General features: G+C 37.5%; 2 protein-coding genes across 4 annotated transcripts; both read left to right on the top strand.

Moving 5' to 3' along the window:
* The first annotated feature begins 19 nt into the window (after window positions 1-19).
* On the top strand, window positions 20-8,688 carry LOC113734042 (uncharacterized). Its single transcript, XM_027260356.2, has 8 exons — window positions 20-573; window positions 2,605-2,850; window positions 3,010-3,416; window positions 4,274-4,459; window positions 5,003-5,195; window positions 6,051-6,127; window positions 7,201-7,351; window positions 8,044-8,688. The coding sequence occupies exons 1-8, from the start codon at window positions 307-309 to the stop codon at window positions 8,338-8,340; spliced, it is 1,824 nt and encodes a 607-aa protein (XP_027116157.2). The 5' UTR covers window positions 20-306; the 3' UTR covers window positions 8,341-8,688.
* A 671-nt stretch (window positions 8,689-9,359) lies between these two features.
* LOC113734039 (AP-5 complex subunit mu-like) lies at window positions 9,360-15,721 on the top strand. Of its 3 annotated transcripts, none has more exons than XM_072081767.1 (8): window positions 9,360-9,660; window positions 9,753-9,896; window positions 10,879-11,190; window positions 11,529-11,812; window positions 11,930-12,825; window positions 13,642-13,698; window positions 14,937-14,984; window positions 15,344-15,721. In XM_072081767.1, exons 1-8 carry the CDS (start codon window positions 9,644-9,646, stop codon window positions 15,413-15,415), a joined length of 1,830 nt encoding a protein of 609 aa, XP_071937868.1. In that variant the 5' UTR covers window positions 9,360-9,643; the 3' UTR covers window positions 15,416-15,721. The 3 variants fall into 3 exon arrangements, with proteins under 3 accessions (XP_071937868.1, XP_027116152.2, XP_027116154.2); XM_027260351.2 differs by having other exon boundaries at window positions 9,362-9,637; XM_027260353.2 differs by lacking the exon at window positions 13,642-13,698 and having other exon boundaries at window positions 9,362-9,637.
* Window positions 15,722-16,179: the final 458 nt, after the last annotated feature.

Here is a 16,179-nt window from a genome sequence, read left to right as displayed (position 1 = left end):
ATACAATGGACACCAGGAAAATATCGCTCGCGGAATGTTTTCATTAGAAAAATCAAAAATTACAAGAAGTATTTACACGCAGAAAGGGGGTGAAAAGGACAAATCACAGCTATCGGCCGACTGCCTCCTACTTGACCGCCCCGCCCTCTCCACCGCGGGCGCCCAAAGCTGATTACTCCTTAACGGACAGAGACTCTCTTCTTTCTCACTCTTTCTCCTGTTTCCGTAAATAAATTCAAATTTCCTATCAGAAAACTGTCGAATAAAATCCAATTAACAATAATTTAAGTAGTAATAATTTAATAAATGAAGGGCCATGATCGGATAAATTCCAGTTTACCAGATGAGCTAATCCTCGAGATCTTCCGTTACTTAGATACGAAGCCGAGCCGCGACGCAGCCTCGCTCGTCTGCAAGAGATGGCTTGGCCTCGAGCGGCTCAGCCGCGATACAATTCGCATCGGCGCGTCCGGTAGCCCCGACGGCCTCGTCAAGATGCTATCCAGCCGGTTTCCCCATGTTCGAAACGTGTTTATTGATGAACGCCGCTCCATTACTCTACCTTTTCAATTTGTAAGTTTACTTTTTTCTGATCAAATTCTGAGTTTAAAGTTTCGGATTTTGTATGCTACATTGGGGAAATGTTGCATGGGGATTGATTGTTAGTCAATTGAGTTGTGGAAATTTGTTGAGAAAATTTGAATGTGAATGAGTGATTTTGAATGGGATAGTTTTATCATTTGAGTTGAAGTAAGTCTGCTGGATTGAGCTGCATTTTGCAGCAAAACGGGATCTTTTTGCGGGAAATTGGTTATACGTGGAAGATGTATTTGTGAATTAATTTATTAGCCGTTGGGATGCCAAAGATCGTTGTGAAATTTAAAATGCAGTTAAGTTGTTTCGGACGGGCAAATTTAAGTCTGTTTGGTATATTTGGCTTGATCTTACGAATGATTAATTGACCGTTTTGTGGGTCTTTGGTCGAAATTGGTCGTGCATGGAAGAAATTAAAATATTGGGAAATATTCAAGCATATAAATTGTCAATGTTTGGAGTATTTCCTATGATATGTTTGTCGATTTTAGAGATGCATTTAGCTGAGGTTCATTATAGAGCAAAATGCGATCTTTCATGCAGCAGCCGTCATAGGCAAGATCTCATGTAATTTAGGTAAAATATTTAATCGGTATTTGAAGTTCTTATTTCTAGGTTTGACAAGACTAGGTTCTGAAATGTGAAATTGGAATTGGTGAAATTAGAGGAAACAATAAGAAGATGGAGTGCAAGGAGGTATATATATACACACACACACACACCCCAAGAAGAAGGGATGGAAAAGCTTATTAGATCTTGACTTTATAGCAGAAAGGGTTATTTGTCTGAATTAGGGCTACCTAACCTAATAAAGATTGCAGAAGTTGTACTTATAATATCGAGTTATTGTTGTCTTCGGTTTTAACTTGAGGCCTATCATTGGCTTTTGGATGTAAGGAGCCTGCTCCTACAAGATATCCAAACTGAGGACCCTAACAGAGCCCATCTCAGAGTTTTGTACTTTAGCCCACGTCTCCACTGCACAGTGTTTGGTAGGGGACAAACCTTAGCATGTTGATTTCTGTCTAAAAAGGAGACTCATATTGGCCTAGTGTTCTGTTTATTAAAAGTGGCTTAAGGAATTAATAATCACTTCTTTCTCCATTTAAGAGTTATCCATGGATTTTGGAGTTCAATGCATTCCTTTTTCGGCAGCTTCTGGGTCTTGCCATTTTTATATAACTGATTTCTTGAGTCATATGGTATTCAAGGGAATTTACCCTGTGAACTTTCTCAAGTTAGATCAGAATAGAATTTTTCATGCTTCTGCAATAGTATTGGCAAAATCAGAAGTTTGTTAGTGAAAGTTCTGAATTTTTTTAGTTTGTAAAAATGTTTAGGAAGTTGGGTAGTTTTTAGCAGTTTCCTCCTGGAGTTAAATATTACATCTGATGAATAATTTTGCTTCTTGATAATGGACATAGAACTTTAATATTCCAATGTTGAAAGAAGTGCGTATCACAACAGATGGCTCCCCCACTTACGTCAACATATTGTGATGTTCCTGTCGCTCATCGCCTGCAAGAATATTGCCTGCCTTTTTTTTCTTATCCTTTGATTGTCTTAAATTGCAGATTTTCTTTCCTCCCCCCTTCCCCCCCTCTCTAGCTTTCTCTGTCTCTCTCTTTTTTTCCTTTCCCTTCCCCACAGTATCATAGTTCCTAGTGGGGAAAAAACATAGACGTATTTTTTGTTATTTAGTGATACTTAACACTTTGAAATCTATCGCTCCGTCTTTAGGATTCTGATGGTAATTATATAAGAAGTTTAATGCTTAAGGCTGATCTACACCTCTGACGCTCCAGTAGCCAGTAGGTAAAACTGTCTTCAGTAGTTTAGTTTGGTTGCTGGGTCTGATGCTTATGTGAGGCTGTTGCCTCAACCATCTTCAGACTATTTTGGCCCAGTTTTTGCATTTTTTTATGTTACATTGCAGGAGTACTTATACTGAGCTTCAGTGGCCACATATTGCTATTTCTACTAAATATAAATTTTTCTGTCCATTGTTAGGGAAAAAGACGACGTGCAGATCATTCTGCACTTTCACCTCTCAAACTTCAATTTGCTGCTGGAAAAACTGGCCCCGAAGACTATGAAACAGAAACATACTATTTATCGGATGCTGGGCTGGCTGTTGTTGGAGATGGCTTTAGCAAACTTGAAAAATTGAGTTTGATATGGTGCTCTAATGTGACAAGTTTAGGGTTGAGATCTATCGCAGAGAAGTGTAATGCATTGAAGTCTTTGGATTTACAGGTGAAGATGTGCTTTCTCAATTCTATGCTATGTTTCCCTTTTTCGGTATATTTTTCCCCTCTTGCTAATTTAATGGCTAGTGGATCAGTCTAAAGTAAGATTACAACTACATAATGTTATATGGACTTGGAAGTCCTAAAGAAAGCTTTCTTCTTGAAGGGTTGCTATGTTGGAGATCAAGGTCTAGCAGCCGTTGGAGAGTGGTGTAAGCAACTTGAAGATTTGAACTTGCGGTTTTGTGAAGGTCTAACTGACACTGGTTTGGTCAACTTAGCCCTTGGTTGTCGAAGGAAATTGAAGTCTCTTGGTGTTGCAGCTTGTGCAAAAATAACAGATGTTTCATTGGAAGCTGTAGGATCTTATTGCCTATCTCTTGAAACCTTGTCATTGGATTCAGAGTTTATACATAACAAAGGTGTGCTTGCTGTGGCCAAAGGATGTCGGGTTCTGAAAGTTTTGAAGCTACAATGCATTAATGTAACAGATGAGGCTCTCGAAGCTGTGGGCATCGTTTGCAATACCTTGGAGTTCTTGGCATTATACAGCTTTCAGAGATTCACTGACAAGTCTGTCTCTTTTATCTTTTGTTAATTATATATGATTTTGCTCATGACAATATTTTTTTTGGATAGAAACGATAAAAGTGGTCGGGCTAGAAATCTTTTGAGACCTAGTCAAGTTCAACTCGATTTATTAGAGCCAAACTCCAAATATGGTTTGGCCTGCTTTTGTTCATGCACGGTCTTGTGAAAGAAGTTCCGTGTTTGAACTTCAAATTTTCTCAGCCTTGTAGTGAGCAATAAGCTAAGCTCGAGGTCTAGTCTGCAATATATACCTTGTTATGTGGTAGTAATCAGTTGTATCTTGCTAATTATACTACGAATTATGGGAACAGCATACTGACTTTAAGTCTATAATTTCCTCAAAGAAAACACTGATTTAGGAAAAATAATAATCAAGCTCTATCTCTCGTCCAAGCATGTAAAGTCTTATGCAGGTGTTTCTTGTGAGCCTAAACCAATCTGAGCTTATGTTTGTCTAGACTAGATGATAGAATCAATAAGCATTATTCAGTGTCCTATATCAAGCTGTTCAATTTGACAAATAAATTTAGTTTAGTCTATTGATGCTTAACACCTGAAGCTGTTTGTCAACAGCCGGCTCAGAAACAGCTTTACGTGTTCTTTTTTTTTTTTTTTAATTATTAAAAATCCAGGATTTAAGTGGGGGGTGTCTGTGTGTATTAGTAAAAGAGAACTGGCTTTTTGCTGCAAATTCACAAGTAAAACATGTTATTTTTCACCTATGAAGGGAACTTTAACTCTTTCAAAAATTCTAATGTCTCTTTGTGAGTTATATGGTCAGGCAAGACAAGCAATCAGTCATAATTTCTTTGTCATCTTATACCTTTTCCATGTTTCAGGAGTCTGTGTGCCATAGGAAAAGGGTGCAAGAGACTAAAGAACCTTACCTTGAGTGATTGCTATTTCCTAAGTGATAAGGGTTTAGAAGCTGTTGCCATCGGTTGTACAGAGCTGACACATCTTGAGGTCAATGGCTGCCACAATATTGGAACTTTTGGATTGGAGTCGATTGGAAGATCTTGCGCGTATGCTTGATTATCTCTTCATTTCTTTTTATTTGTTTGCGTCTGTTTTATTTTTACTCTGAAGGTTTTGTTTTATCTTGTTGGGTGGTTAGTTTGACTGGTTTGGTTATTCTTTAGAATGCAGTTTTTTTACCTTACTATCTCCACGGGTACTAATGTCTGACATTATTACCTATTCAATGGTACTTGTGGGGAAAGCTCTATGCTACCCATGAAATTAAAATCATTAATAGCATGTTGAGTTAAGATTCCTCCTGGCTTCTTCCCAGAATCACCACGTCCTTCCAGCCCACAAAGGAAAAGAAAATGCAGTATTTATTGTGTCTTGTTTTATCTTTTTTCTTCCTGTCAACTTGGAAAAGCTAATGAAAACATCCATAGTCTTTTTTTGTAGGCTATCCTGCCATAAAGAAAGATAATAATATAAATAGTGTTTCAAACCGTTGTACTTTTAGTGTTCATTTACCATTTTAGACATACTACCATGCTTTCCTTGTGCTTCAGTCACAGTACTAATTCACCATTGTGCATTGGCTACTGCAGGAGCCTTTCAGAGTTGGCCTTGTTGTACTGTCAAAAGATAGGTAATTTCGCACTGTCTGAAATAGGCAGAGGCTGCAAGTTCTTGCAAGCTCTTCACTTGGTTGACTGCTCAAGTATTGGTGATGATGCCATTATTAGTATAGCAAAAGGCTGCAGGAATTTGAAAAAGCTTCACATTCGTCGGTGTTATGAGGTATTGCTTTCTCTGTGTTTCTGCAGGCTACCTCTTTTTGTATTGTGAATCCTTTTCTTTTTCTTTTTTGGTAATGCTATATGATACGAGTCTCTATTGCTTCCCATAGTATACACTGTAACAAATCCAGGTAGCATGTATTTGTCCAGGTAAAAGCTTTTTGTGTCTGGCTCTACCTACGAATTTGTTCCAACAAAACTGAGGAGTCATGTTTTTGTCTTCCTCATTCTTTATTAAGAATAACTTACATGCACTTGGTGCTATACTTCAGTTTGCAATTGAATGAACAGCTATGCCGTTTTTGTCTTACCTTTCCTCCAGTATATTAGAAAGTGGACTAACCTTTTCATGCTTTAGAAAGATTAAATATTACAGATCTAATTTTCTTGTAGTAGACATGGAGAACGTTCTTAACTAATTTTCCATTCATGTAGCATGGCTAAGATGATGTTCTGTTATTTTGTTTATCCTTGAATAAATGGTCTGCTGATTTTTGCAGTCAGCTTTTAACAAATCCTTTTTTCCTTTGTGCTGCTGCCATACTTGTGTTGTGTATTCGTTTCTTTGCTAACATATATTTTATATTTTCAATTGTTTGTGACCATCAAGGCTGTTAAGCCCAAAAAAATTCTGTTATCCACCTTTCCATGCCTTATGGTGGCAGATGCTTATGTATTTTCTGACACTTCTTCTAGACTTGTCTACAAGACAAAACACCATCTTCTGGATGGCATGAATTGTTCTGAGTTGTAGCTTTACTTATTTCTTCTTCTAGCTGCCATTGATGTTCGTGATATTTGACATTTGCTCCTGTATCATGTACTAGAAACTAAATGTAATTGTTTTGGTGACTAGGTAGGCAGTGAGGGAATAGTAGCTGTTGGGGAGAACTGTAAATTTCTTACAGATTTGAGTCTTCGATTCTGCGATAAGTAAAAGCTCTCTCTCTCTCTGATCTAGTCATTGCATTAAGTTGCTGTGACTTCTTTCAATAGCATTCACATGTGTCACCGAAATCTTCTCTACCTTCTCTACATGTTTGTACCCTATAACTATATCAAAAATGATGATCAAATTAATGCAATTCTTTTGAGCTTTCTTTCTTGTAAAGCTCGCATTTTCTAGAAGGTTTTTTACTACATGCTAACTCGCTCGACAAATAAGCCAAAACAGAATTTTTTTCCTGATAAAAAATGGTAACACTAGATATAGTGCCAATATGTCATTGGGTTTATCCACTGAAGCTTGGATATGTCTTGTTTTATTTCTTTTGCAATTAGTGTAAGATCTGGGCACTTGGTAATGTTAGAAAATATTCGGCTTCCTGCACGTGAATTGTCTAATGAATTTTTATTAGCTGTATAAATGGAAAATGTTAAAAAAAGGAAAAAATGATATTGATGACACGAGGAGTTGTATGTGTTCAGGATGTGAATGAACTGGCCATGGTTCTGATTAACAATTCAGGGTTTATTGGGTCCAAATAGGGCAAGAACATTGAACTATTTTGGTTGCATCTTTTTGCCCACTCAACTGCTTCTTATTTCAAATTGCCCACAATTTTCTCTGATATAGTGTTTCTTTATCTTTATCTGGTTTCAACTCCTTTCATCCTAGGGAATTGAAGACTCATTAGTTAATTGGAATGAATCACTAAAGCGAATGCCTATACTAGGTCACAGAAAACATGAAATCTTAGAAGATACGTGTATGACCATTTGTCCTGGATGCTCTCTTTATCTTCAACTGATCCATAGAATGCGTAACATTACATTGTTGCCTCTTATTAGGGTAACTTGCAGTTCTTACAAGTTTTCTGTCAAATTCCATGCCTTTCAGTATTTAAATAAGATTCTCTTTCTGGTATTTTATGTCTGCATTTTGCCCCCCATATTCCCAGATATTAATGAAGTAGTTATTTTATAAATGCCCAAGTGGCTTGCACCTTGGTTATGAGTTTGTTTTTGGTATTTTATGTTGACAATAAATGCTCTTTGATTGTCAGGATAGGAGATGAGGCACTTGTCGCAATTGGTAACTGTCACTCTTTACGCTACCTGAATGTTAGCGGCTGCCACCACATTGGAGATGCTGGAATTATAGCCATTGCTAGAGGGTGTCCTGAGCTAAGTTACCTGGATGTAAGCGTCCTCCAGGTATGCTCCTCTTCTTTGTTTTCTCCTCCTTTCTCAACCTCTCCTCTCTTCTCCCCTTTCCCATGCCTGTTGGTCCTGATGACCTCAAGGTAAGTTTTCCCGAGATTTTCAATGCACATGGTATGTAACCATTTGGTTGTGTTAACATTAGTGGCTATTTTTGTTGGACTGACTGATGATTGACATAGATCCTAGACCTTAGCTTATGTTTGAATTGCTATGTAATAATATGGGTTACTCAAGTATGTTTTCAAGAGTGTTATACTGTTATTCATTACTTTGAAAGATGCATTAGGTTCCTCTTAGCTACTTTTCCATCTGGCTTCTTGACATTAAATCTTTGTTTTTAACATGATGATATTCCAAAAATTGTTTGCTACATTTGCCATCTCCTACAAATGGAGGAGTAAGTATGCAGATGAATGATGGTAAAGATAGGGTGAATTTAAAGTATCATTTTGCTTTATTATTTACTTCAAACCTGGACAATTTGGTCTGCCCATTTCTCCATTTCCTGCGCATCTTCCAGGATGTTCAACATTTTTTAAATTGCTGCAAGCACACCTAAATTAAAACAATCGAGTCTCCTCCCCGTTTCCCTCCGCCTCACTCTCTAGATGTACTGCATAATTAAGGTCAATGGCTTTGTTGAATTTCATATTCCTATAGATGCTCAATTACCATTCTGACAGAATTTGGGGGATATGGCCATGGCTGAGATGGGTGAAGGCTGTCCCATGCTCAAGGACATTGTTCTATCACATTGCCGTCAAATAACAGATGTAGGTCTCAGCTACCTTGTTAGTAAGTGCACCTTTTTGGAGACATGCCATATGGTTTATTGCCCTGGCATTACAACTGTTGGAGTCGCCACTGTAGTTGCAAGCTGCGCAAACATAAAAAAGGTGCTGGTTGAGAGGTGGAAGGTCAGCCAGAGGACTAGACGGAGGGCTGGGTCTACCATCTCGTATCTTTGCGTTGACCTTTAGTGTCCTCTCTTCAGCATGCCAGATGGAGGAATGCACACGTCACTCCGAGTGAAAGACTGAACTGGACTGAGCTTGGAGCTTGCCATGCTGCAACAAAGATCTTGAAAATGAACTGATCCGAGAAGAAAGACAAAACAACCTCAGAAGTATTTAGTCACAGCTGAAGTTATGTTCTGTACTGTACAAACTTTGTGTAATAAGTTCTGCTTTGCCTGAGCGGGTGCCAATCCTATGTCAGGGTTTGCACATTCTGCATGTGTAAGTTGTAGGTTTGTTTTGTTGTGGAATGCTGTATACATTAAGCGGATTGAGGTTTTACTTCTTATTGATCTATATCTAGTTGTTGTATGCATAGGTTCCAGAATTTTCACATAAATTTTTGTATACATCCCCTTATTATGGTTGCCGCCCCTATACTTTCATCATGTACTAGATGTACATGGAAGCTCTCTCTATTACTGTTAGTGGACAATTTTTTATTTTTGGACCTTAGGAAGCCACTCGTGAAGTCTACTTACTTTGAAGCAAGAAAATGGCGCTCAGCCCGCAACCAAACTTACATGGCATTTCACGAGATTAGCATAAAGTCCATTTTCTCAAGGTTGAATTAAAAAAAGTAATCAAGCTAATAAAATATCCGATTCTTAAAATATCTGCATTTGGATTGGCTTTTTTTTTTTTTTTTTTTTTAAAAAAAAACAAGAAGATTTTCATATATAATGTTATAATAATATGCAAACAAAAATAATTATAAAAATATCAAAAATAATCTCATTTATAGTAAAAAAATTTTCACCTACATTGTTACAGTAAAATATTTCAAAAACATCCTAAAAAACAGTTGATCCAAACGGATATTTTTTAATTTAGAATTTCAAGTTAATAAAAAAAATTACAAGTTACGACGCTGTAAAAGTTTTTGAGCTTCATGCAATATATTATTCTTTTCATTGCGGTCAGTCTCTAAATCATTTCCAAAGCGATTAGAAATGAGATAACAGGAAAAAAGGGCAAAAATAAAAAAAGAGAAAAGAAGTAAAGTCCAGAAGGTGCAAAACAATACGACGCCGTATTCTTCTCCAGAAAGGGCTCAGGTGGATTCACCACGCTGCCCCCTCAGGCTTCAGCTCTGTCGCACTCCAAAGGTCCGCAGAAGCAAAAATAATTCCAAAAAAAGGAAAAAAGAAAAAAGGATCGGCAAACCTTTTTTGAGAGAAGAAGAGAAGGTAATGGCGGGCGGTTGTAGCATTAGAGCTATCTGGATCCTCAGCAGCCAAGATGCCGTCGTTTACTCCAGGTTATCATGCCACTCCGGAGCTCGTAAAAATACAGCCTTTTTCATTTTCAGTTCGAATTTTCCTTTCTTTTTTCATTAAATTCAAGTATATAAATTTATGAACCTGACGAAGCAGGAGGTTTCCGGTGGTGGAGAGGCGGTGGCGGCTGGCTTGCGACAAAGAAAGCCAGTCTGCGGGTGCCACCGATAGTCTTAAGGTGGTCCCCTACCTTCCTACCGATTCTGAATTAGCAGCGGCTTTTATTGATCGCAAAAAGAGGTCTTTATTTTCTTTCAATTTTGTCATCTTAATTTTTGGAATTATTTTTTTTATGCTGTCATTTGGAATGTATGTTTAATTGGTTAGTTTGGGAAGTTAAATAAGCTGATTTTTGTAGCTAGTTTAAGAATCTTCATTTTGTTGTAGGATGATCATTTTTATTCGTGGAACGTGAACTTTCTATTTCTGTACTTTCTGTAGTGTGATAAAGATTATATAATTTTTGTATAATGAAATGATATAGTGATGAACAGGAATTTGCTTGCTAAGAGAACAACTTTTCTTTTCTTTTTTTGACAACGTTACTTTACTATCCTGAGGGTGAAAAGAATACTGCAGTAGCAGTGGGGAAAGTTGGGTTCACGCTGGTATACTGCCTCAGAAATGGTTGCTTTACAACTTCAGCTTATTCTATAGCATATTTATAGGGAGAATAATAGCTTAAAATCATGGTGTAAAAGAAATGTGCTTCATTGATAGATTTTTAGCTTAGAGTTACTCACATGGAGCCTAAAAGATGGTAAAGGCGGTTCCTGTTACCAATTGGTTGGGAAATGCAGCACCACTTCCTATGTTGAAAAGGTGGCAAGATTGTACAGCATGCTCACTGGCATCTGCTAACAACACCTTCTCGTTTTGGCATGTTTGTTTATTTAAATGTTGCTGTATTATAGGTTTTAACTTATTTTGCTTTGGGGGAGAGGCTGTTTCTCCTTTTATTCATGCATCTTTGCGTGCTTCTTAGAAGTTGTATCCAGATTTTTAAGTATATTCGTTGTTTATCCTGTTACAAATTCTAGGACGAAAATTGCTTATATAGGTAGATGTTCAATTATTCTCATTCTTTGTAATTTATGTTAAATTTGTTAAAAGCCAAAAAAATTTCCAACCTCCATTTTATGTCATACTCCCCATGCTTGTACTTGAAGTGTTGCCATGTGTATGAAATTGGTACATCACTAACTTTCTCTATATCCCGTAGGGAAGGATCTGTTCGTGGATTTGGCATAAGGACAAGTCACTCTGTTAAAGGATCAGATTCATGGGTGGATGATCCTATCACACGTCACATAATAAGCCTAAATATTGATAAAGAAGAGCAAGGAGAGAGTCATTTTATATGGCCCGTTATTCTACATGTAAAGGGCCCATTTTACCTTCTTGCACTGCCTTTGGTTGAGCCCCATCATCTAAAGACATATGCAAGGATGTGTAACCGGTCAGATTGTGGGAATACTATTGGCGAAGATGAGAATTTATCTTCTCTCTTGCTTGATCTTCCATCCATCACAGGGTATGGTAAGTTATTCACAATGTTACACAAGTCATATTTCTGTTAAAAAGGAGAAACCGATCATATTTCCCACTGTTTCTCCTGAAAAAATTTTGGCGTATCATAAACCATGAATTGCCTTTTCTTTGTTGATATTTATCCTTTTCCCTGATCTCTTTAAGAAAATAGCTGGGCAGTTGTGAGGAGTATGCCAAATCAATTTTCTTTCTCTATCTCTGAATTATGTTGTGTTCTTATTGTTCTTCTGAAGGTTGAATCTACTAATGAAGGAATAAAGAAACAACTATGTGCTAGGTTTCTTGTGTATTTAATATTGTCTTTCTTTTTTCTGATGACAGGGCATTTATGGTGGTACATACAATTGGTGACATTGTAACAGGAGATATTACAGAACCTGAAGTAGTTGCAAGTGCATCTCCCTCTGTAGGAGGGTTGTTGGATTCCCTGACTGGAAGCATAGGAATATCAGGTAGAGCAAAACCTGTTGCAACTCCAATTGCAGCATCCGCCACCTCAAGCACCTCTGTTAGTGGAACTCTAGCATCTGACGCTCCAAAAATTGGCTCAAGGTCCCTGGACAAAGATGCACTCCAGTCCTTTATCAGCAGTGCAATGCCCTTTGGTTGGTAATCTTTATTATGGTATTTCTCAACTCATAGTTTTAGTCAAGTTTGGGGTGTGGAATATGGGTTTTATTGTGGTTTAACTCTACAAATGACCTTGAGTTTCTTTTTTGCAGGTACACCAATGGACCTCAGTTATTCTAACATTTCTGCTATGAAGATGAATGGATTTTCTTCAGTCGATGTGCCTTCTGCAGATAGCAAGCAACCGGCATGGAAGCCTTATCTCTATAGGGGAAAGCAGAGGATACTCTTTACAATTCATGAGACTGTTCATGTTGCAATGTATGACCGAGACGAGATTCCTGACTCCATAACAGCATCTGGTCAAGTGAATTGTAGAGCAGAGTTAGAAGGATTACCTGATGTTTCCTTTCCCTTGACAGGTTTGGGTTCTGCTCATGTTGAGCTATTATCTTTCCATCCCTGTGCTCAAGTTCCAGAGCATGGTGGAGATAAGCATGCTGTAACATTTTCACCACCATTAGGAAACTTTCTGTTAATGCGTTATCAGGTATCTGATGGCATTAGACCTCCAGTAAAGGGGTTTTACCAGCTCTCAATGGTCTCTGAAAATGAAGGTGCCTTCTTGTTTAAGTTGCGCCTTATGGAGGGTTATAAAACGCCTTTATCATTGGAATTCTGTACAGTGACTATGCTTTTTCCTAGGAGAATGGTGGTTTCCTGTGACGGGACACCTTCTATAGGAACAGTCTTCAGTACGGAGCGCTCAGTTGAATGGAGAATTATAACCAGTGGACGAGGTGTTTCTGGAAAGAGCATTGAAGCAACATTTTCTGGAACTTTGAAGTTTGTTCCATGGCAGACTAAAAAACCACCATCCTCTGGGTCAGTGTTTGGGAGTATAGATGATGAAGATAGTGATTTTGAAACAGACTCGCCTAATAACATCGTAAATGTGGAGGATTTTCTTGCGGAGAAAATGAGCAAGGACCTTCAGGCAGTTGATCTGGAAGAACCATTCTGTTGGCAGGCATACAGTTATGCCAAAGTATGTTCTCTCTTGTTATTGCTATCTCTATCTGCAATCTCATTGCCGTAGACCTACCTTTGGTTGTGATTTTATATGTGATGAGTGGACTGCTTAAACATCTTAATTCTGAACAACTGTATCCTGTATGTTGTCTTCTCCCCAGTTCTGCATTTCCCTCTGCATTTTCTAAATCCCATAATGAAGATTTACCTTAAATCTTGATGGTTTCATTCCTAAACCAAAGATTGACTCCTCTCTGGTCTGCTAATTAGGCTTGTGGTTCCCTTAATGAGTAAGAACTTTTGATTTTACAACTAGTGGACCTTGTTGGTCGTTACTTCTTCTGATATTTTTGGATTCGTTTTCCGACGAATAGCTGTACATAGGTTCTACCCCATAATATAATCCTTAAGATTCTTATATTGAACAAATATACGTAATAGCAAAATTTGGTGTGGTACAGTACATTGTGTCAAATTGGATTCAGCTTGTGAAGTATCAATCAGTGACCTTTTTTCAACTATGAATGCTTCTTCTACTACTCTTTTCTACAGAAAGTAACCATAGCGCTAATAATTGGGTGCCCTTCCCAATTAAGTCCAATTTGGCATAAAAGTTAGTAAATAACAGATATTCATTCTTTATGTGGAACAATGATTTTCTCCGTAAAAATTGACTGCTATTTGGCTTAATTTACTGAAAGTTATGCATGTTAGTGGGCAAACCAAAATTTGCTGTTTGTGTTAGTTGGAAAGCTGCTCAAACAATTTGTCCTAAAAGTAAGTGTATACACACATTTCGAAAAGATTTGAGCACTTTTTCATGTGGCTGTAGGTGTCTTTCAAGATGGTCGGATCGACATTATCTGGCATGTCCATTGATCCAAAATCTGTAAGTCCATATCCGTTCTTAGCATGTCCACTCATCCTAAATCTGTAAGTCCATAGCCCTTCTTTTTTGTTCTTGTCTTGCCATGGAGAATCACTAAACCAGGTCTTTGCACAACTTGCTCATGCTTGTATTCTGAATCCTTATGCCTCTGCCATCCCCCTCTCTCTCCAGTTCTCAGGCTGTTTACTTTAACTATTGACAATCATCTCAAACTCACCTGAATTGCAGTTACAATGTCTGTGCTGCAGTTGATTGCTCAACTGCTCTTCCACATTGTAAAGGAGAAAGATCGCCTGTAATGTTGTGCAATTGGAGTCGCTCTTGACTGACTATGATCCACAAACAGTGTTTTGCTATAAATGCATAAGTGTCTTAAAGCAGCATCTTTTTCTAATAAAAACTTTTAATATCTATACCCCCAAGAATGACAAACTCAGTCTCACCTTTTTATGTCCATCATGTTAGCTTTACATGAGAAACAACTGGAGGATATAAATGAAATTTTTTTATGCTTTCTTCTTCAAAATGTGGATTTTACAGTACAAACCAGCTATGAAACATTTTATTGTTTAACAGGGCAAAATAAGTTTCTCGTAAAAATGTAAATCCAGCCACATGCAATCTCCCTTTAGACAAATTTTGGAATTCATCATTACGGCAACTTTATTTGCTTACACAATTTAAAATTGTAAGGCTGTATGCCTTTACTTGTTGATTGGTTCAATGTTTTTAAGATAGTTTCCTGCTGGCTTATAATGTTGCTTGCATTGTTTATTATTTATTTTATATGTTTTTTCCTAGAAGGGAAGGAGGGAAGAAAGAAGCGGGAAGGGATTAGTGAAATAAAATGATCAAAAGCTTAGTTTGTGATGAGTAGGAAACCCTCGACCACCTGGCTATTGCTGTTTCTTATCCTTAGTTCTTAACCGGAGAGAGCATGAGGGACTTTCTAGTGCTCCATAGTGAAGGCTTGGGCAATAGTGTACCAAGTCCTTATAGAGAATCTTAGCCAAATTATTGACATATCTATTTCTCCCAGTCTTGGTCCTTGAAAATTCAGAGATTGTATCCCATGAATGAAACTTATCTAAGTCTGTGTTGCTTCTGTTAATCTTCCCTCAGCGGAATGTTTGGATTTCAAATTGTGTGTTTTTCATTACAAGTGGCCGTGCAGTTGTGAATTCTCATTAGCTCTGAGCTTTAATATGATACTAACTTGTTGCTTATGCCACATACAGGTTAGTATTTTTCCTGCTGTTAAAGCACCTGTAGAGTTATCGGCACAGGTATCTTTACCTTCCAAGTATTTGTCTGAAAATTCTTATAACCTTACATTAGGCAACAAATATTTGCTTGTTCACTTGAACTAACTCTAAACTGCTACTGGGAAACTGTGCTAATATTTCCTAAAACTTTTTTCCCTCAGAAATTTGTTGCTGGCAGTGTCATATGTCTTGTATTGGATGTTTTTCTGTACCTGCCTGCCTGTATTTGAGCCATAGATCGTAGGAAAACCTATATGTATTTTACATTCAGAAACATAGGGATGTATAGTTGCAGTTTTTTGGTAGTTCTTGTACAGAAAGTAAAGCTTTTCTGGCAATTATTGTATGATGCTTCTGGCAATTATCATATGATGCAACAGGTTACATCAGGAGAGTATATTCTGTGGAATACATTAGGAAAATGTCCTGTTGCAGCCACACGTAAAGCCTAGAGGGTGAGAGGAAAATTATTGTCCAAATCCATCTGATGGCCCTGGAAGCTTGCTGCAGTTCAATTATTTTATTTTAGGATGTGAGATCTCGAGCTTCATTGAGCCAAGGGACCTTCGCATGTTTCTGTGCGTCAATATAACCATAATTTACCTCTTGGAGATAAATTTATGGACGCGTGTTGAAATCTCCTTGTGCTTGTGTCTGTGTGTTCGCCTCGTGTACATGTAAGCACCTCGCTCTTCTAACATGATTTTGTATTATTTGCTCTTATTTGTATTAATCAGCAAGGATTATCTTTTCTTCTACTTCCATGCTCACCTAGATACGCAATCTACTATTAGTTTGACCTAGTGTTATGTTTTATATTCTGGTTAAATATCTATGGCTTGTCTGATTACCACATAAATCTACTTTTAAATTAGTGTAGTCAAGGTCTTGCATGGTTTGAGTAAAATGAAACCGCTACCTTTCTTTCTTTCTTTCTTTCTTTCTTTCTTGTTGAGCTGGATAAATGTTACGGGATACTTGATCAGTTCAGTAAAATCGATGCTGGATTAAGTTCTTCTTTTGAAATTTTAGCCCGGAAAAGTAAAACGCAGAAATTGAAAATAATCTAGCAAGAAGAAATAGTATCCAACAAAACAGGTAGCTAAAGAGTAACTAGAAGCATCAAATTTAGAAATGAATGAATGATACTACAGTCTTGATTTCAAGAGTAGGCATTTTATTAACTGGAAAATGGATTGATTATCGAGTTTGTACT

Source organism: Coffea arabica, chromosome 3c (assembly GCF_036785885.1).
Source record: "Coffea arabica cultivar ET-39 chromosome 3c, Coffea Arabica ET-39 HiFi, whole genome shotgun sequence".
NCBI lineage: Eukaryota > Viridiplantae > Streptophyta > Magnoliopsida > Gentianales > Rubiaceae > Coffea > Coffea arabica.
The sequence above is the reverse complement of the archived record's forward strand: the minus strand, read 5'-3'. Positions and strand labels throughout refer to the sequence as shown.